The following is a 20,848-nucleotide window of genomic DNA, read 5'->3' as shown; positions in this document are numbered from 1 at the left end:
CCGAGTGGATATTGGAGGTTTATCATTTTAATTATAATATCAAACTTTAAGGCGAAATCCAATCTTACCTCAAATCTAACTTTTATCTAATTTAGTTAGACAAAGAGCGATTTTAAAGTTAAAATTCTACATTTCCAGCATCCTTGTTACATTGCTAAGTAGATGAGGCTGAAATAATTGCGCTGCTCTAGGGGATAATAATTGAACATGTATGTCTGTTAACACTTGCCTTTGGAAAACCAGCTGGCTCATTATTGGGTACAGTCAGCTTCCACGTCAGATATTCGCTCAGTGTGTGGAGGTTGGTGGGGCAGAGCTGGAAAGATGAGCGTTAGGCCAGGTTCAGGGAGCCCAGCCTCTTTAATCACCTGCATGGACTGATGCAACAATTAATGCATGGAGGAGACTTGTGAGTTCCAGTCCAAAGCTATTCATCCTGATCCAGAGGGAAAGGAGAGGCACTACCAGAAAATAGTGAGAAGTAAGGGAAGCTTCAAGCTGACACTAGAAAAGCAGCGCGCACACACACACACACACACACACACACACACACACACACAAGCTACAGAAAACATGCACCTAAAGAGAAGCAAACTGATACTGAATTGCTAAGGTATTTTTTATTTTGCAGAATAAAAATAGATTAACACCCCCACCCACACAATTATAAGATGTTTGACTAAACATGCTTCCTTAAAATGCTAACATACATAGGTATAAAATACCAAAGCTATAAAATAGACATTTTCCTTACCAAAGATATTCATAATGGCATTTATAATTATTTATTTTCAAAACTAACACCTTAAAATTGCCAGAGGGCAGGAGGAGTGGTGTCAGAAGAGTTAAAGCAAACAAACAAAAATCCTATCTTTATATTGCCAAAAAAAAAAAAAAAAAGGTTTAGAAATTCAGTTCCAGTTTGCTTGTGTGTGTGGTTTTTTTCCTGCAGTCAAGCATTCATCCTTTACCAGACAGTATATTTTCTTCACTGTGTAACAATCTTCTGAGTGCCTGCAAATAGGTGGTCTGTATGGGGAAACCTGATTTTTTGCATGCAGATTGCTATTGTTGTTATCACAGCAAAAGAAATAAGGAAAATAATGTTCCAGTGAGTCTTCAATCAGATACCGCCCGAGAGTTATGCGTAGGACCCAGCTGAAGCGCTGCCTTCTCGGCCTCCCATCATTCACAGCACACTTACTGCAAAAGCTGTGCTTTCATACAAACAGCAACAACCCATGCTTCGGTCTCATGTATATGCAATGTGCCTTTAAAATATTGCTTTCCCCCAGTTTAATAGGCTTCTGTGTCAATCTCATTAGCCTATGTGGAGCCATAGCAGTGCTGTTCTGTTGAGCGAAGCAAAAGGACAAATCCATCTCTCCATATGTTTAAAGGCTTGATAAAGGCAAGGTTATTTGCTTAATGGGTACCGATCCTTTGCTGATGTTCCCACAACCTGGTAGGCAAGTCTTTTTTTTTTTTAATGATATTTTATTCAAGTTTCAAAAAAAGAGTTTACAAAAATAATAAGATAATAAAGAAAGAAAACAAACAATAAAAATACAGAGTAGAAAAAAAGAAAATAGAAAAAAAACAGTAAAATAATGAGTCCATCTTTCAATGTCTTATTTTTCCTTCACTTGTTTCCCTGACCTCCTCTCACCTCCCTTTTTTGTATTCCATTTCGAATGGTTAATTCAGCAAATCCTTTCCCTCTTTGTTTTTATCTTAGTTCTTTATCTTAACATATTACAACCTTATAATTTCATCTATTTAATAAATCAATTTTTCATACTCCTTTTTAATATTATTACTAAAACCGCTTCATTTCATTCCAGCATCATTTTAACATTCATTAATTTTGCAGTGTTTCTGTAAATAGTCCTTAAATTTCTTCCAATCTTCTTCCACCGACTCCTCTCCCTGGTCTTGGATTCTGCCAGTCATTTCCGCCAATTCCATATAGTCCATCACTTTCATCTGCCATTCTTCCAGAGTGGGTAAATCTTGTGTCTTCCAATACCTTGCAATAAGTATTCTTGCTGCTGTTGTGGCGTACATAAAAAAAGTTCTATCCTTCTTTAACACCAATTGGCCGACCATGCCCAGGAGAAAGGCTTCTGGTTTCGTCAAGAAGGTATATTTAAATACCTTTTCATTTCATTATATATCATCTCCCAGAAAGCCTTAATCCTTGGGCACGTCCACCAAAGGTGAAAGAATGTACCTTCATTATCTTTACATTTCCAACATTTATTATCGGGCAAATGGTAGATTTTTGCCAGCTTGACTGGTGTCATGTGCCACCTATATATCATTTTCATAATATTCTCTCTTAAGGCATTACATGCCGTAAATTTCATACCTGTGGTCCATAACTGTTCCCAGTCAGCAAACATAATGTTATGTCCAACATCTTGTGCCCATTTAATCATAGCAGATTTAACTGTTTCATCCTGGGTGTTCCATTTCAGCAGCAAGTTATACATTCTCGAAAGTATCTTAGTTTTGGGGTCTAACAGTTCTGTTTCCAATTTTGATTTTTCCACCTGGAAGCCAATTTTTTTGTCCAAATTGCAGGCCTCCCTTAATTGATAATAATGAAGCCAATCTCGCACTTTATCTTTTAAATTCTCAAAACTCTGCAAGTTCAATTTATCTCCTTCTTGTTCCAAAATTTCCCAATATTTCGGCCATTTGGCCTCCATATTGAGCTTTTTCTGAGCCTTTGCTTCCATCGGTGACAACCACCTTGGGGTTTTATTTTCAAGTAGGTCCTTATATCTTATCCAGACATTAAACAATGCTTTCCTGACAATATGGTTTTTAAATGCTTTATGTGCTTTAACCTTGTCATACCACAAATATGCATGCCACCCAAAAACGTTATTAAAACCTTCTAAATCCAAAATGTCTGTGTTCTCAAGAAGCAGCCATTCTTTCAACCAGCAGAATGCTGCTGATTCGTAGTAAAGTTTAAGGTCTGGCAGGGCGAATCCACCTCTTTCCTTTACATCAGTTAATATTTTAAATTTTATTCTGGGCTTCTTGCCCTGCCAGACATATCTAGAAATATCTCTCTGCCACTTCTTGAAACAGTCCATTTTGTCCAAAATTTGCAATGATTGAAACAGAAATAACATTCTTGGCAATACATTCATCTTTATAACAGCAATTCGACCTAACAAGGACAGTTTCAAATTTGACCATATTTCTAGATCCTTTTTCACTTCTGACCAACATTTCTCATAATTATCTTTAAATAAATTTAAGTTCTTAGCGGTCATGTTAACCCCCAGATATTTCACTTTCTTAACCAATGTTAAACCTGTCTCCTTCTGAAACCTCTCTTTCTCAATCGGTGTTAAATTTTTCTCAAGAACCTTAGTTTTTAACTTGTTCAGCTTAAATCCTGCTACATGACCAAATTCTTGAATCAATTCCAATACTCTTTTAGTACTAGATTCTGGCTCCTGTAACGTCAGTACTAAATCATCTGCAAAAGCTTTCAATTTGTACTGTTTAGCTCTGACCTGTATACCTTTAATCAAACGGTCCCTTCTGATCATATTTAGCAAAACCTCCAGGACCGAAATAAAGAGCAATGGGGAAATTGAGCAGCCTTGTCGTGTCCCTTTCTCTATCTTAAATTCCTCTGTCACCACATTGTTAACAATTAGTTTAGCCTTTTGTTCTGAGTAAATTGCACCTATACCATTTTCAAAACCTTGACCAACCCCCATCCCCTGAAGATTTTTCTTCATAAAACTCCAAGAAATATTGTCAAAAGCTTTCTCCGCATCTACGAATATTAAGACCGCTTTAGTGTTAATATTCACTTGCAGTTTCTCCAAAATATTAATTATATTTCTCGTGTTGTCAGACAAGTGTCTACCCGGGAGAAAGCCAGCTTGGTCTTTATGTATCTCCTCCACTAATACTTTTTTTAGTCTTTTAGCCAAAATGTCTGCAAAAATTTTGTAATCCACGTTAAGCAGGGATATGGGGCGGTACTTCTTAAGTTGTGTCTTTTCAGACTCAGTTTTCGGTATAAGTGTAATATAAGCTTCCTTCCACGACTCTGGCGCTTTTTCCCCCTCCAAAATTTCATTACAAACCTCCTTTAGTGGTTGAATTATCGAATCTTTCAGGGATCTATAGTATTTTGAGGTTAAGCCGTCCGGCCCTGGGGATTTGCCCAACTGCATATTCTGGATGGCACCTTCCACCTCCTGTTCTGTGATTTTATAGTTCAACATTGACTTGTTTTCTTGAGAGATTTTTTGTAGTCCATTTGTTTTTAAGAATTGGTCTATATCGAATTCTTTCTGTGGCCCTTGTGTATATAACTGTTTAAAGTACCTCTGGAAACATTTTCTAATTTCCACTGGATTCTGAATGTTCTTTCCTTCCAAGTTGGTAATGGTGTTAAGTTTTTGTCTTTTTTTCATTTGCCAAGCTAACAGTTTTCCACATTTATTAGCGGATTCAAATGTCCTTTGCCTCATCTGTTTAATTTTCCATTCTATTTCCTGATTCATCATCTTCATATATTGAACTTGATATAACTTTATTTCTCTCAGAATCTCTTGTGACTTTGGTTTCACTCTCAGTTTCTTCTCACCCTCTTTTATTTTTTCCAAAATTTTGTCTTTTTTCTCATTTTGAGTTCTCTTCTTTATTGCATTCTGTTGAATTAGAAACCCCCTCATAACTGCTTTGCTTGCGTCCCAGACTACTCTTTTTTCAGTGGTAGTGTTCAAATTTATCTCAAAATAGTCTCTCAAGGTTTTTTGGGCCTTCTTAGTAACCTCTTCGTCTCTAAACAGGGTGTCATTCATCCTCCATCTGAAGGAACCAGTTGGTGTTAGTTTCATCTCCATTTTCACAGCATTATGGTCGGAGCAAGTTTTAGGGCAAATTTCCACTTTTCGAGTCTTAGGAGCCAGTCCTCTAGTTATCCAAATTTGGTCAATTCTTGTCCATGTCATTTTGGCTTCAGAGAAGAAAGTTCCCTCTCTACCCAAGGGATTATTTGTTCTCCAAATGTCAATTAAGTCCATATTGTCAGTCATCTCAAAAAAGGTTTTTGGTAGTCTGCCATCTTTAGTAACTACCTGTCTCTGTGCCTTGTCCATGTTTGTGGATACCACTCCATTCATGTCTCCCATCATAACGATGTTATAATCCATGTAGTCCAGCAATGTCTCATGCAACTTTTTAAAAAATTCCGATTTCCCCTCATTTGGTGCGTAAACTCCTACTATCAGAAATTTCTCTCCTTGTACTTGAATTTCAATTGCCACAAATCTTCCTTGTTCATCTTTAAATATAAATTTCGGTGATAGGCTCTCTTTTGCATAAATCACGACTCCCCTTTTTTTAACCTTATCCGATGAAATAAACTCTTGACCCAATCTTTTATTGATCAATACTTTCCTGTGCAGCCTTATCACATGTGTTTCCTGTAAACAAATCAAGTCCAATTGTTCCTTTTTCAATAAATGAAAGACTTTTTTCCTTGTCTCCGGGGAGTTAAAATCATTAATATTCCAGCTTAATAGTTGCAGAGCTATGGCGTGGTTACTTTGCTTTTCCTCCAACTGCACCCAGCAATTGTTCTTGATCTGTCGGTGGTATCACTTTCTCTAAGTTTTCCAATCCAAAGGATAGTGATGATATGTCTAATATTCCTGGTTTTAGTGCTCTTAGCTCTTCTTAGAATTCTTTCTGCAAATCTTCTCCGTGATCTTTCAAAAATCTTTCTTTATCTTCCACTGATCTTATTTTTAACTTTCTTCCTTTGAAAGTAAAAGATAGGCCCTGAGGGAATTCCCACCTGAAGACAATACTGTTACTTCTCAACAGGTTCACCAAGTCTCCGTAGTTAGACCTGAGATCCAGAAGGTATTTCGGAATGTCTTTGAATATCTCCACTCTTGACTGATGTATTTCCAAGGTCTTCTGAAAATGCAGACTCAATATTTTGTCTCTCTCCTCTTTTGTTCGGAGAGTAATCAAACAGTCTCTCACCCTGTTCTTTCTCCCCCCTCTTCTGAGCCTGAAGGCACTTACTATCTTAATATCTTGCTTCTCTAAATCTAAGTTCCAGAAGTCTGCAAATTCATGCATAAGAAAGTCACTTAGGTTATCTTTCTCAAGTTCAGGTACCGCCCTGATCCTTAAATTTGTCTGTCTTTCCTTCAGTTCAATCATAGATAACATTGACTTGTGATCCTCGAGTTGCCTACATATCGGTGGTATCTTTTCCTCAACGGCCAGTGCTTTTTCCTTTGCTTCTTCGGCTGTCTTTCGGGTCAAAGTTGATTCCTGCAACAATTTCTCAATAGATTCTGTGTTAGAATTCACCTTCTGTCCCAAATTATTGATGCTTGTAGTATTCTGATCAATTTTGGTTGATGCTTCAGCTACTTGTTTACTCAGTTTTTCCAAAGATTCACTAATTTTGCCTAATGCCACTGCTAAAACATCTTCAGATGCCATTCCTTTTGGATCAGTTTGAACAGGTGCTGCCCCTAATGGTGCAGAAGGGCCAGATGCTGATGCTCTTCGCTGCTGCCGAATTTTCCCAGATCTTGTTGTTTTTTCCTGCAGCAAGTTTGCCATAACACTTTATCTGAAGCTCAAGGTCAGTCCCACGGCCGGAGTTTATTTTACTGTGGAAAATTCCCCTGGCCAATTTGAAGTGGAAAATTCCCTGGCCTGTTGTAGCAATTACCAAGTTCCTCTAGGGGGACACAGTAACAGTCAATTCTTGTTGCATTAAAGTAGCTTTTCCAAATCCCCCATTTAACAAAGTAAACAACCGTTTCAATTTCAATTTCAGTTACTTTACAGTTCCTTAAAGACCTTAAAATCCGGAGAAGCCAGGCAAAATCAAAAGTATCTCTCTTGCAGAGTTAACTGTCAAAAAGTTACAATGTCTATAAACAGCGCGATTCATGGTACGGCAATCTTGTTAGCACTTGACAGCCCGTCCCAGGCATTGAGCGGTGGTCTTTGTTTCTTTTTCCTCTCTTTTTGCAGGCAAAAATACTTCTCACTCTTCCCTCCCCTCTCCTGCAATTCAGGGAGGGAGATCTTTTGTCTTGATGTTAGGATTTAAATCCTTTTGAAGTAATTTTCCAAGTCTTAGTTTAAATAGTCTTTGCTTTGATCTGTTTACAAGAAACGGAAGGTGGACTTCCTGTTTACACCTTCCCGTTTTCGGTGCCAAATTAATGCTCTTTCTTCCCTTATTTTCAAATCTTTAAATTCAACCTACTCACGGTAGTTGTTTTGATAGCCGAATTGTCACAGGAAAAAAGTCAGTGCTCTCCGACAACAGCTGTGCGGCTTCACTCCACGGAAGAAGCAATTGACTCACAGCACCGCGCCACTCGCCCCGTTTCGCTCCGGAGCCCGTAGCCGGGTTCCTCTGCGAATTGGGGGGGCGGCGCTGAAGGTGCCCGCCGAGCCCCATGGTCACAGGCTTCACCCACCTGTGGTTTTTTGGAGGGTCCCCGCCTCGCCATAGCGGCAAGACCTGATTTCCGTGAAGCTCACTCCCTCCGGGTTAGAGGGAATCCGCCATTGCCGATGGCGCCGACTCCGGAAGTCGCGCCGACTCCGGAAGTCTGTAGGCAAGTCATGGTATATACCTTCCTGCCAGGGTGGAAGCTAAACAGTGTGAAAAACGCTGTAAGCTGGATTGGGTGAGAGAGATGGGGGAAAGAGAGCTTGAGCTCTTGGAGCTGACTGACAAGGAGCAACTATGTGGAGCTGCAAGGATATTGCTTTGGGGCAGAGGGGGATGTTGATGCTGCATTAATGCTAGCATTGCCTCTTTGCTTGCCTGATCCCCTTTCCCCTTCCTCCTTTGACTTACCTGATGCATTGGCAGCAACGGCACAAAGTGGCTATAGCTGAAAGGGCAGCTGCTGAATAGCGGGCAGGAGAGTTTTCTTAACCTGGCCCCTCAGAACACGCCTGGTACTTATTTGCACACCAGAGTTTATTTTGGTGCTTCCGGGACATCTAAATAAATACATAAATAACATGGTTGGGTTTCATCTGGTTCTTTGTACTTAATGGATGGGGGACCTTTTCCTGGCAGAGGACTGCATTCACTTGCAGGCAACTTTCTGGGGCCTGCATGCAAGTGGTGCGTGGGGCCAGGGGCTGAAAAGTGGGTGGAGCAACTAACATTGAACTGTGGCTTGTTCCCCTGTTCCAGCCCCATAAAAGTCAGAGCCCTGTTCTCCACCCACAAGATGGAGCAAAAAGGCATTGCCATAGTTCAAGCCATGCAAAAGTACTTGAGGGAGAACACAGGTGGTCCAAGGAGAGTCTCAAGGGCTTGGAGAAGTTCATTTGTCCCTTGGGCCTAAAGTCTCCCTCCCTGCTGTGCATCCTTAGCCCTTTTCAGATGACGTGCAAACATGCGGCAGAAGGCCTCACCCTCACCTGTTTATGTTCATTTGAAAACCTTTTTGTGAGCCACATACGTAAAACTGTATTTAGGTTGGGGGTGGTCTCCCATGAGATCTGGAACTCTGCTTTTTCAGGCTGCCTTCGGGCTCGTCAGTGAACATAAGTAGGTTTGGAGTGTTGCTTCCCAACACAAATCTCCTCGCCTCCGCCTGAGATCATTTCATGGCATCTGAAAATATTCTTAATCTGATACTATCCAGTCCAAGCAAAATTTGGACCACCCCGTTCTACCAAATGGGGAGAAAAACAACAACAACCAAGCATGCTTTCCGTTTCTTTTGCATAAAAGCGGCCTTAAACAATAAATAATGTTTCCACACATTCAGAGTCAAATCCTATAAATCCTGTACAGGACATTTGTTTGACTTTTGGCTCTGCTTGCTTCTTTCATGCTCCATTGCTGCATTCGGCTGAAATAAGTGCTATGTGGGACCTTCATTTTTTTACTCTCTTGTTTTATGTGAACACCACATGCACTTACGCTTTTCTCTCTCTTTCTCCTTTTTTTGCATAGGGGTATGGGTGGGTGGCTGGGGCGTCTTGCCTTTTGCTATGAAATCGTTTTCCCCCATTTCTATTCATTCCTCATCTTAGGGTTTCTCATCCTCTGACGTGCGAATGTAACTGCCACAAGTTCACCCACTGCATCTTCTTGTGAATGCCTGCAACGCACACAAGGCTCAGACATTATGGGGACAACTCAGGTACTGTTAACCTCCCGGGACAAATGCTTCTTTTTGCACTGAAGTCGTGCAGTTGCCCAGAAAATATGCCGTAACAAGTACTTGGGGAATGGTCACTTGCACTGGTTTAACTTGGTTGCTCTTGGTTTATGTCGAGTAGCCTAAAAATGGATGGGCTGAGGCTGGTGAAAAGGTAGTTAAAATCGAATGTGTATACTGGTGAGACTACTGGTTCAGAACTATGCTAGCATGTCTCCAGTGACTGTGGGGTGGTAAGTCCATGTGCAAATAGCATGTGCAGTTGTTCTCAAGATTGCTCATGTAGCACAACTGCTGCTGCTGGGCAAATGTGCTCAACGCAGCTCAACACCTATAGAACAGTAAGCGAGACCTGTCCCCTGTTCATTAGAGCAGGGTTGGGCAACCTTGGGCTCTTCCTTATGATGCTGGACTCTCATCTGCCCCAGCTAGCATGGGATGATGGGAGTTCTGGTCCAGCAACATTTGGAGGGGCTATAGGTTCCCTACTGCTGCACTGGTGGGATGGTGAGAAAGGAAAGGGAGAAGTGCCATATGGGAGCTGCAGTGGGTGAGAGGAATAATAATAATAATAATAATAATAATAATAATAATAATAATAATAATAATAATAATAATATATTATATAGTCGTGTTTCAAACCCATCTGGCTGGGTTTCCCCAGACACTCTGGGCAGCTTCCAACCGAACACTAAAATACAATAACCTATTAAACATTAAAAGCTTCCCTAAACAGGGCTGCCTTCAGATGTCTTCGAAAAGTCTGGTAGTTGTTTTTCTCTTTGACATCTGGTGCGAGAGCGTTCCACAGGGCGGGTGCCGCTACCGAGAAGGCCCTCTGCCTGGCTCCCTGTAACTTGGCTTCTCGCAGCGAGGGAACTGCCAGAAGGCCCTTGGCACTGGACCTCAGTGTCTGGGCAGAACGATGGGGGTGGAGACGCTCCTTCAGGTATACTGGACCGAGGCCATCCAGTATCTCCTGGCAACTCAAGCACCTTTAGTTAGGGTTGCCATATCTTCGTAATTCCCTGGATATACATGGAATACTGCGGTCGGAAGCAGTGTCCAGGAAGAAATCAGGAATTGTCTGGGAAAATCCAGACGTATGCAAATCATGTTGGCAGTCTCATTTTTCTCCAATTTTCATGAAAAATAGCTCAAAAATATAAACAAAAGATATATAAAAAAGCATTTATACTTAATCTGGGACATATTATTACAGACCTCCCACCTCACCCAACGATCTCCCAAGTGGCATTGCAGCAGTACATACAGCAGTGTGAGGCAGGCTGGGTCAAGATTTGACTAAGGTTAACCAGTGAGCTTCAAAGCCAAGTGGGAATTTGAACCTGTATTCAATTTCCAGTACTGTCTAGCCACTGCTCTGCCATGACTCCCCAGAGCTAAATCCACCAGCAAGCCAAGAATCATGGCTTTTAAAGCAAAGCAAGGGGTGGGAGTGGGGAGAAGCGTCTTAAGGAACTCATGCAGGGTAACAAAGTCCGCCTGAAAAGGTCAGCCAGTAAAGGTCAAATAAGACTTATGTGATTCCTCCTCCCTTGGGCTAATAATACCTTATAAAGAGGGGAAATTTATATCAGTGAAAAGCCATAAGAGGAAAGGGTTATGTGCCCTCTTTCCTCCCTTCTCCGATCTTCAGAGCAACCCAACGTAGCTGCTAGTTATCAAACCAACAATTTTGGGTGTTCCTGGTACCTGATCTCCATTGTCATGTCTGGCTTGGTCCCGCATGTGGAGGATGGAGAAGTCATTATTCAGGTCCCCAACTTCGGCTGACGTAGTCCAGGGGAAAGTTATCTAATGATACAGAGAGATGTGTTCCAAGTGCAGTGGGTCTGTGTTAGACTAGACCTGGGAGACCAAGGTTCAAATACTTTGTCAGCCATGAAGCTCACTAGGTGACCTTGGGCCAGTACTACTCCTTAGCCCAAGCTATCTCACAGGGTTATTTGTTGTAAGGATAAAATGGGGTGAGCAGGGAAGAACCATGTATGCAACTTTGAGTTCCTTGGAGGATATAAATGTAGTAGTGAATAAACTAAACAAGTGCACCAGAATGCAGGGAGCTTATCCCCACACACTTGAGAGCAGCCAGTATCCCAGTATCGTGGGTGCAATTAGTGCCAGCACCGTCCGTTAAGAGTTTGGGTGTAATCTTTGACACCTCCCCTTCCATGGAGGCACAGATTGCAGCTATAACAAAGGCGGCATTTTTTCATCTCCGCCAAGCTAAGCAGTTGGCTCCTTACCTCTCTCGCCGTGACCTAGCCACTGTGATCCACGCAACGGTTACCTCCAGACTGGATTATTGTAACTCGCGCTACGTGGGGCTGCCCTTGAGACTGACCCAGAAACTCCAGCGGGTGCAGAATGCTGCGGCGAGACTCCTTACGGGGTCCTTGCTGCGAGATCACATTCACCCGGTGCTATACCAGCTGCACTGGCTCCTGGTGGAGTACAGGATCAGGTTTAAGGTGCTGGTTTTGACCTTCAAAGCCCTATATGGCCGAGGACCCTCGTACCTACGGGACCAGCTCTCCTGGTATGTCCCACAGAGGAACTTACCATCTTCAAACAAAAACATCTTGGCAGTCCCAGGCCACAGAGAGGTTAGGCTGGCCTCAACCAGAGCCAGGGCTTTTTCGGGTGTGGCTCCGATCTGGTGGAACGCTCTGTCACAAGAGACTAGGGCCCTGCGGGACTTGACATCTTTCCGCAGGGCCTGCAAGACAGAGCTGTTCCACCATGTCTTTGGCCAGGGCAAAGCCTGACTCCCTCCTTTGGCAATCCTCACAGAACTCTAGCCCAATGGTTGCCATTAATCTGATTTGAATTAATTTTATAATGAAATGATTTTAGAATGTTTTATCACTTTATATCACTTTACTGTTGTTAGCAGCTCTGAGCCCGGCTTCAGCTGGGGAGGCTGGGATATAAATAAAATATATTATTATTATTATTATTATTATTATTATTATTATTATTATTATCATTGAGCTTCAATTTTCAACCGCCCCATCCAACGTAGCCTATGGCCAGCGTTGATGAGAGCTATAGTCTACAACATTTGGAGGACATCAGGTTGGGAAAGGCTACCGTAAAATACCTGTCTGCATCTCCACTGGTCCAAACTTTGAGTTGCACCATAGAACCATAGAATTGTAGAATTGGAAGGGACCCTGAGGGGGATCATCTATTCTAGTCCTACCCCCTGCAATGCAGGAATATGCAGCTGTCCCATATGGGGATTGAACCTGCAACCTTGGTGTTATCAACACCACGCTCCAACCAACTGAGCTATCCCATGGCACCCCTTCTAAGCAGACTGCCAGGTCCCAGGACGTCCCAAAACAACATTTATCCTGACTGCCCTATCTCTCTTCCCAACACAGTTCAACATTTATGGGGAAAAGATTGTTCTCAAATTAGCTGGCTGATGGTGCGTTACTTTAATTTAGTTGGGCTGATTGTTTCTGATGTAGTAATGACTTAAGTAATTAATCTATCTCACGCTTTTATCATAATTCCCTCACCCTTAACATTTTTGGTGCTGCTGAAGACTTTAATGCATTGCAAATACTCAGAAACAAGTGCTCTGAAGCTCACGTTTTTAAAAAATCATATAAATAATACTACAGCAGCACCCCCTAGTGTGTGCTTAACAAAAATGATCATGATATTGTTAATAAATTCCTTTTTGCAAAGCATGTGTGTGTTCATAAGGCGCAACATCATTCATTCACGTGAGCAAATGAGCAGCCTAGCCTGATTACAGGGTTTGCTTTGTTTTAGGCTTTTAGCTTAAGAATGTTTTCAAAGCTGATTTCTTTTATGCTTGTGTTTTATCTACACAAAACTTCTTGCAAAACAAAAATCAGATTTGTAAAAAAAAAAAAAGCTCTTGGAGACAGCATATTATGTGTTTTTTTTTTAAGATATTTATTAAGGTTTTACAAAGAACAGAGATTTACAGAATAAAAAAAAGACAGAAAAAAAAATACAAAATACAAAAAATACAAAGATACATAAAAGAAAGAAAAAAAAGAAAATACAAAATACAAAAAGCGAATCCATTTTTGATATCTTTAAGCTCATTTGCTTATTTCTTTGACCTCCTCACACCTCCCCTTTTTGTATTTCCATTTACATAATCAATTCAGCAAGTCCTTACCCTCTTTCATTTATCTTAACTCTATGTCATAACATATTATAACTCTATATTTTCATCCATTTATCAGTTCGTTTTTGCATATTCTTATTAACTTTTGTTGCTAAATACCACTTTTTGCCAATCCTAACATAATTTTAACATTCATTAATTTTACAATTTTTCTGAAGATAGTCTTTAAATTTCTTCCAGTCTTCCTCCACCACCTCTTCTCCCAAGTCTCGGATTCTGCCAGTCATTTCCGCCAATTCCATATAGTCCATCATCTTCATATGCCACTCTTCCAGGGTGGGTAGATCTTGTGTCTTCCAATACTTTGCAATAAGTATTCTTGCTGCTGTTGTTGCATACATAAATAAAGTTCTATCCTTCTTTGGCACCAACTGGCCGACAATGCCCAGAAGGAAGGCCTCTGGTTTCTTCATGGAGACAGCATATTATGAGGGGTAATTGATTAGCAGGATTTTGATTCTTGTTACGGTGGTGGTTGAACTCATTGTATTTCTGTTACTAGCTTTCTTTCATTAGAATGATGTCAACGTAGTGTTGCACACCACCCGCAATCTCCCAGCGGTGCCAGATTCCAAGAGTTCTGGGTGCTTACCCTAGGTTCAGTTTCCTTGGAATGAGGGACAGTGGACACTGTGCTGTCTCTAGGATATATGGTTTATTGACACATGTATACAAGCTAAGTCTTAAGATGGAGGGGCTCATGGCATTAGCACCCTAGGAGGTCATGCTTCTCCCATAGCCACAGCCTTGGGTTCAAGAAGAATACTCTCAGGCTTCTGGCTTCTTCTAGCTCAGTTCTCTCTCAGCACCTGATGAAGGAGGGACCCCTCATTTGCCCTTTTGTCACAGAGCAACTTCCATTCTGGCCCTTGCTTGGCTCATTCAGCAAATGATTTCGGCCCTTGCGGATCCAGGAACCAGAAGGGACTCAGACATCATGCAACCTACCCGCCGCTCTCCAAACTCACAAAAACAATATAGCAGTTCACACAAAAATCTTTGCACTGTGCACACAAATGCAATGAAGTGTCTTACACATTTCAGAGGAACTGACCGTGAATGTAGCTTTATACTTTGAATATACAATGTCATCTTGAAAGACAGAGTCTGTATGCTAACGGATAACAATTCATCATAGGGCTGGATTCAAGTAATGTGTTCCGCTAGTGGAAGCCTGTGCAAGGACTTATGCAAATCTAACAGAGGTCCCACCCCCCCTTATCCTCCCATGTGCCCCAGTTTGGTTTTTTTGTTGGGAGAACCAGAGAAGAGCACACGGCGGGGGGGTCCCCTTCCATCTGCCTGGCTGAAATGCTTGCAGGGACAGAATGATTGCCACAGCGCTACGTTGAATTCCTCCCATCACCTGCAATTAAAGTTCATTGCTGCTAAGGATTCATTTACAGGAAGAGCCCCTAAATTTTATTAGCAGAATAAGTCTTGATTTTACTCCCCATTGCATGTTATGCTGTTGATTCAGGGTGGGGAAAAGTTCGCCCCCCCCCATGAACACGTACTGTTACTATATACAGTGGAACCTCGGTTTTCGAATGTAATCCATCCCGGAAGACCGTTTGACTTCCGAAACATTCAAAAACTGAGGTGCAAAGGGCAGCCTGCAAATTTACAGAGAAAATCGAGAAAAATACAGTAGTACCTCAGCGGAAGCCATTCGACTTCCGAGGCACGTTCGAAAACGGAAGCGTTTACTTCCGGGTTTTCGGCGTTCGAGTTCTGAAACGTTTGTCAACGGAGACGTTCGAAACTCGAGGTACCACTGCATTTTTTATTCCTGATCTTCTTCCAAGGAGCTCAGGTGTTACATGCCTCTTCCTCCTTCCTTTTATCCTCGCAACAACCCTGTGAGGTAGATTAGGCCTAGAAAGTGGCTAGCCTATGGTGACACAATGAGTTCCACCTCTGAGTGTGGTTTTGAATCCATGTCTCCCCCAGTTCCAGCCCAACATTCCAACCACTACTCTGTTCTGTTAGATATTGTGGTTTAGTTACCCGACTAATTTGCAATTTATTTATGCAACAATTATGTTACCATTTCCCACCAGCTGGAACTTTCAATGGAGTCCATCACATTTGACCAGATAGATTAGCTTCAGGGAGTTGCCACATGACCTGGTTTTGAAATTCCCTTTATAATAATAATCATAATAATAATTTATTATTTATACCCCGCCCATCTGGCTGGGCTTCCCCAGCCCCTCTGGGCAGCTTCCAACAAAATATTAAAATACAGTAATGCATCAAACATTAAAAGCTTCCCTGAACATGGCTGCCTTCAGATGTCTTCTAAAAGTCTGGTAGTTGTTGATCTCTTTGACATCTGGTGGGAGTGCGTTTCACAGGGCGGGTGCCACTAACGAGAAGGCCTTCTGCCTGGTTCCCTGTAGCTTTGCTTTTCGCAGTGAGGGATCCGCCAGAAGGCCCTCGGTGCTGGACCTCAGTGTCCGCGTAGATCGATGGGGGTGGAGACGCTCCTTCAGATTTGCCCAACACTCCCCTGCAACAGTTCTAAACAGGTGTAAACCAAAATATATATTTCAGCACTGTTTTAGACTGCCATTCCATGGGGTAGTATGTGTTGTCGTCCTGCTTATCGCTGAACTAAGCCCCCCCAAAATCCATTTGCACCATATTTCAGTTCTCAACACCAAACAAGTTCTAAACCATTTTGGTTTTCTTTGCTTTTCCTAACCAGTGATGGTTCTTTCCTCTAGTGAAGGTGTCAATGTGCCAGGCTAACATGCGGCAGTGTGCTCGCCCTGTCCCTGTCGTGTGGATCCTTCCCATCTGATTGTTACCTTCTAAGGAGAGGAGCCCAGGACCAGGCGAGAAAATCCTTGCAGCCATTTCTCCACCCATGCAGTTGTATGCTTCCCAATGTTACCATAGCGAAGGAATAGGGAGCGCTTTTTTTGCAGCCTGAGGGCCTCATTCCATTCCAGGCAACCTTCTAGGGGCCGCATTCTAGTGATGAGTGCTGGCAAAGGCAAAAGTAGGCAGAGCAACATGTGCGGGTTTTACCTTTGTGCAACAAAGGTTAGTTTATTCTCAGACCTGTCTATCCACCTTCGAGACAAATAAGGACAATTATCAAAGCAGAAACATGCAAGGAGGGTGGAAAGCAGGACTGGTGATGGGTGTGTCTTGGGGGAAATAACATGTGTGTGACCAGAGAGAGAGAGAGAGAGAGAGAGAGAGAGACACTTCCTGGAGGGCTTACCGCAAGGAGGAAGTTATTCCCATATCTGATTTAAACAAACACATTTCTATTCCCTCCCGCAGTTGTTTATCAGTTACCCATTTATAAAGCCTTTAATGCTACGTTACTATGTATTTTTCTCTGTCGGGAGACTGACCGTATTCTAAAGCTACCGCAGAGATTGTAATCAGCAGTAAACGAGTGTGTCAGTTTAATCTTCAGCATTAAATGCCCTTAGAAGATTATAGAAATATTCACGAAGACCGAACAACAAGAACCACAGGATCGCAATGGCTCCCGATCAAAATATACTTCCCTAGAAGAGCTGAGAAATACCTTCTTCCAAAGTTTTTGCTCCTCTCATGAATAGACCCCCCACAAAAGAACCCCACATTTCCCAGTCTAGTAATGATAATTGCTGCTGACTCCATTCCCATAGTTGATCAGGACTGCTTGTATGGACTAAAAAGAGAGTCCTGTGTTAAATAGCTCTAAAGATGGCTTTGGAGTTGATTAATATGTGTGAAAATGTAGGTATAATGGAATGTACTCCATTAAGTTATCTATCAGCTGGCAAAGAGTGTAAAACTGTTTCAACCTTTTTAAATAAGATAATAACTGGCACTAACCAATGGTTCTGAATTGCTCATTTCCACTTATGAATAAGAAGAGCCAAAGGCCTTTCTCATCCAACATCCTCTTTCCCACAGTGACCATTCAGATGCCTTTGGGAGGCCCAAAAGCAGGACACAAGCACAATAGCCCGCTTGCTGTTGCTGAGCAACTGGCTGAGGCCATACTTCCTCCCGCACTGGCGGTAACATATAGGCCTCTTGCCTAGTAGCCATGGGTAGCCTTTATTCTCCAGGAATTCATCTAATCCCCTTCTATAGCTGTCCATTACTATGCCTTGCAATAGCAGATTGCATATTTTGAATACGTGTTGTGTGAATACTTGCTCTTGCCTGTCCTGAACCTCCCTCTGTTTGGTTTCCTTTGGGAGGAAGAGCAGGATATAAGTGCAGCAAAGTAAAGAAAATCACCGGATGACCCCAGATTCTAGTATTAAGAGAGAGGAAGAAAAATTGGATGCATCTCTTATCATGTCCCCAACTTTGTAATCTTTCCTCCAGCCACTCCCCACTAATTGCCAATAATAATAATAATAATAATTTATACCCCGCCCATCTGGCTGGATTTCCCCAGCCACTCTGGGCAGCTTCCAACAGAAGATTAAAATGCAATAGTCTATTAAACATTAAAAGCTTCCCTAAACAGGGCTGCCTTCAGATGTCTTTGAAAAGTCTGGTAGTTGTTTTTCTCTTTGACATTTGGTGGGAGGGCGTTCCACAGGGCGGGTGCCACTACCAAGAAGGCCCTCTGCCTGGTTCCCTGTAGCTTTGCTTCTCGCAGCGAGGGAACCGCCAGAAGGCCCTCGGCACTGGACTTCAGTGTCTGGGCAGAATGATGGGGGTGGAGACGCTCTAACGTTTCTCTAACTTTTCCTTCTCTACAATGTCCTTTTTGAAGTGCAGTGAGCAGAATGGTGCACAATATTCCCAGTTGCATTGTGTGGTATTGTCAGTTTTGTGGAGGTTTTTGAATTATTCCCAACATGGAATTTGCCTTTTTCCCAGCCTCCACAGACCAGGTCAGCAGCTGCATTGAGTTGTCCACCACAATGTCAAGATCCTTCTACTAATTAGTCACTCAGTCATCTCAGACCCCATCAGCGCAAACTCCTGCTCTCCTAGAATGTGTAACTTTCAAAGGCCCCAAAACTGTTTCTTGACAGTCACCTGCATTACAGGAACATGCAACTACTGAGATTCCAAGCAGATCACAGCCTCTTGGCCATTTATTGTGGTGTGTCAGAGATTTGGCAAGCCCTTTGTCTTTGTGGCCTCAGGCAACCAGCAAACCTAGGAAGAATATTGAGCCTCTGGTGGGTTGTCATACATGCTGGTTGAGTTAAAAGTTGCCAAGGTCTTCTAAAATGTGTAGCCAATTAGATACTGGAAATAATAATTTTTGGGGGCAGGCAGTCCCAAGTGCTTTAGCATGCTTACTATTGTAACTGAAGTTGTGGCTGTCAAAACATGGAATTTTAGAACATTTCCCAAGTTGTTTTTGTGAGACTGGCGGTGGTTAAAGTCTGCCTTTCCTAATAATGGGCTGGAGGACTTTTGTTCAACCCTTTTTGTTTAACTCTGACAGGCTAGCAGAGACAAGCATATCTGACATTATCTATTGCCAAGTCCAATTGCTTTCTATACTAACGTCGCACAGGTCAAATTTTGCTGATTGTAAGCAACAGTGTGATCATAAACTATTTTGTATGCTAAGCAAACACCGAATCTACTCTTTGTTAAGTTTTATAAGATAGGATCAATAATAATTCTAATCTAAAGATTTTGATTTAGGCATGCTTGTATTTTGTCCAGTTATCTAAAACAATTCTTGAATTGCTTTGTGGAAGGGACTTGGCTCTTCTTCCTCTTCAAAACTGGGTGGTTGATGTAGTTATAGCAGTATACCCAGGGCTTTATAAACAGGGCATGTCTCTACCCCAATAGGCTTGCAATTTCTAATTCAGCCCGAGGGACCCAACAGTGGAAGGGAAGGAAAATGGAGCCAGGGTAAACATAAACAAAATACGTGGAGGCACACTCCATTGTCTTTTGACACAGATGGATGCCAGCAACATTAGTATACTTGGATTTACTTACAGCAGGCAAGTTTTATATCAAACAATTAAATATGTATGGCATAAAAGTCCACCAAGTTGCACTTGCATTTTATTTTAAAAAACAAAACCAAGCTGACCAGCAAAACATGCTGTGGGGAGGCGGTGGAATGGGGGAGAATATTTCACTTTTGATGCTCATGAGGAAAAGAAAGCAACCAATACTTCATTCTGATACAGCAGGGGTGGCCAACTCCCAAGAGACTGTGACCTACTTTCAGAATTAAAAACTGGCAGTGATCTACCCCCATTTTGGGGTGCTTCAGGTCAGAGTTGTTGAGCTTTTTTTAGGGAGAAGGAAGGCACCAATTTTTAAGGGTTTTTGGGGGAGAAGAGGAACAGCCACTGACCAACAAATAGCTGGGCAAACAAACTGTTCTGCAGAATCGCTAAGGAAAGGGACCCAGTGATCAACCGCAATCTACCTATGCCTCACCATAGATCTACCAGTAGATCGCGGTTGACCTGTTGGACATCCCTGTGATACAGGATTAAATGTTAAATGTAGCTTTTCTTTCTTTCTTTCTTCCTTTCTTCCTTCCTTCCTTCCTTCCTTCCTTCCTTCCTTCCTTCCTTCCTTCTCAAGTGGGCAACAATTCCTGGGGGCTTACAAGTAGTCTATGCATATCTTTGGGATACAGGTCAACCAGGATACAGGTTACCAGCCTGTTGTATATCATGAGCAGCATATTTTCAAGTGTCTGGAGGCTTTATGAGAATGTAAGAGCTTCTGAATATTCCAGGAACAAATTAAGAGTCTGTTAAAACACTGGTAAGGGTCATGTAGGAAAAGCAGAACATGAATCCAGGCCTATAAAGAAATAAAATAAAATAACATTCCAAAAAAGTACACATGATCCTAACTCCTGTGTAAAATGCTCAACATCTGTCCAAAATTGGCGTGTTGTATATACAGTAGGTCCATAATTATACCATGAACATTTCTTAGAGACAGAACATCTAACCTACCATTTAGCTGCAATGTATAGTAAAATGTTTGGCAAGGCAAGTAGGAACTAGCTTAGACAGATTTATTAGTGGGGAAAGCTCTCTTTCCCTTTGTGGGGTAGGAGAACAAAACTCTGTGATCTAGAACGTTGTCATTACGTAACAAGGATTTGTTTGATATTTTCCTATCAACACTCACCGTTATGTAGCTAAGATGGTAAGCTGACAATAACAGTAAATAACTTGAAGCTCTTGCCTTGTGGAGAGGGTGAGATGTCAAAAAGGGAGCCATCTTGTAGCCTGCACGGTCCATTAAAGAAATGATTTGACAGGGGCCACCAGGTGGCACATTGGAAGATGGCCAACAATAACATCTCTCCGACCCACACAAGGTAATTAAGAGGCTGCTATGGGAAGTATGCAGCCTTCTCGACCCCCCAAGGAGATGGGGGGACTGCCTTGCCAGCGGTGTCCACAATGCACCCCCGGATTCGAAAGAAGGGGGTGCCCGGTCA

At 42.1% G+C, this 20,848-nt stretch overlaps 1 protein-coding gene across 4 annotated transcripts in view; it reads left to right on the top strand.

Annotated features, from left to right (window-relative positions):
* DLGAP2 (DLG associated protein 2) overlaps positions 1-20,848 on the top strand; it is a 406,771-nt gene that overhangs the window by 31,361 nt on the left and 354,562 nt on the right. Inside the window, exon 2 of one of the 4 annotated variants that reach the window (XM_083607162.1) lies at positions 9,094-9,203. The exons of the other annotated variants lie outside the window; for them this stretch is intronic. Coding sequence (XP_083463288.1) covers positions 9,189-9,203 — 15 coding nt within the window. The 5' untranslated portion in view covers positions 9,094-9,188. The remainder of the gene's footprint in view (positions 1-9,093; positions 9,204-20,848) is intronic. 4 annotated transcript variants of the gene reach the window in all.

Source organism: Podarcis filfolensis, assembly GCF_964270895.1.
Source record: "Podarcis filfolensis genome assembly, chromosome: 3".
Classification (NCBI taxonomy): Eukaryota; Metazoa; Chordata; class Lepidosauria; order Squamata; family Lacertidae; genus Podarcis; species Podarcis filfolensis.
Note: the sequence above shows the minus strand (reverse complement) of the source record. Positions and strands in the feature narration are given on the sequence as shown.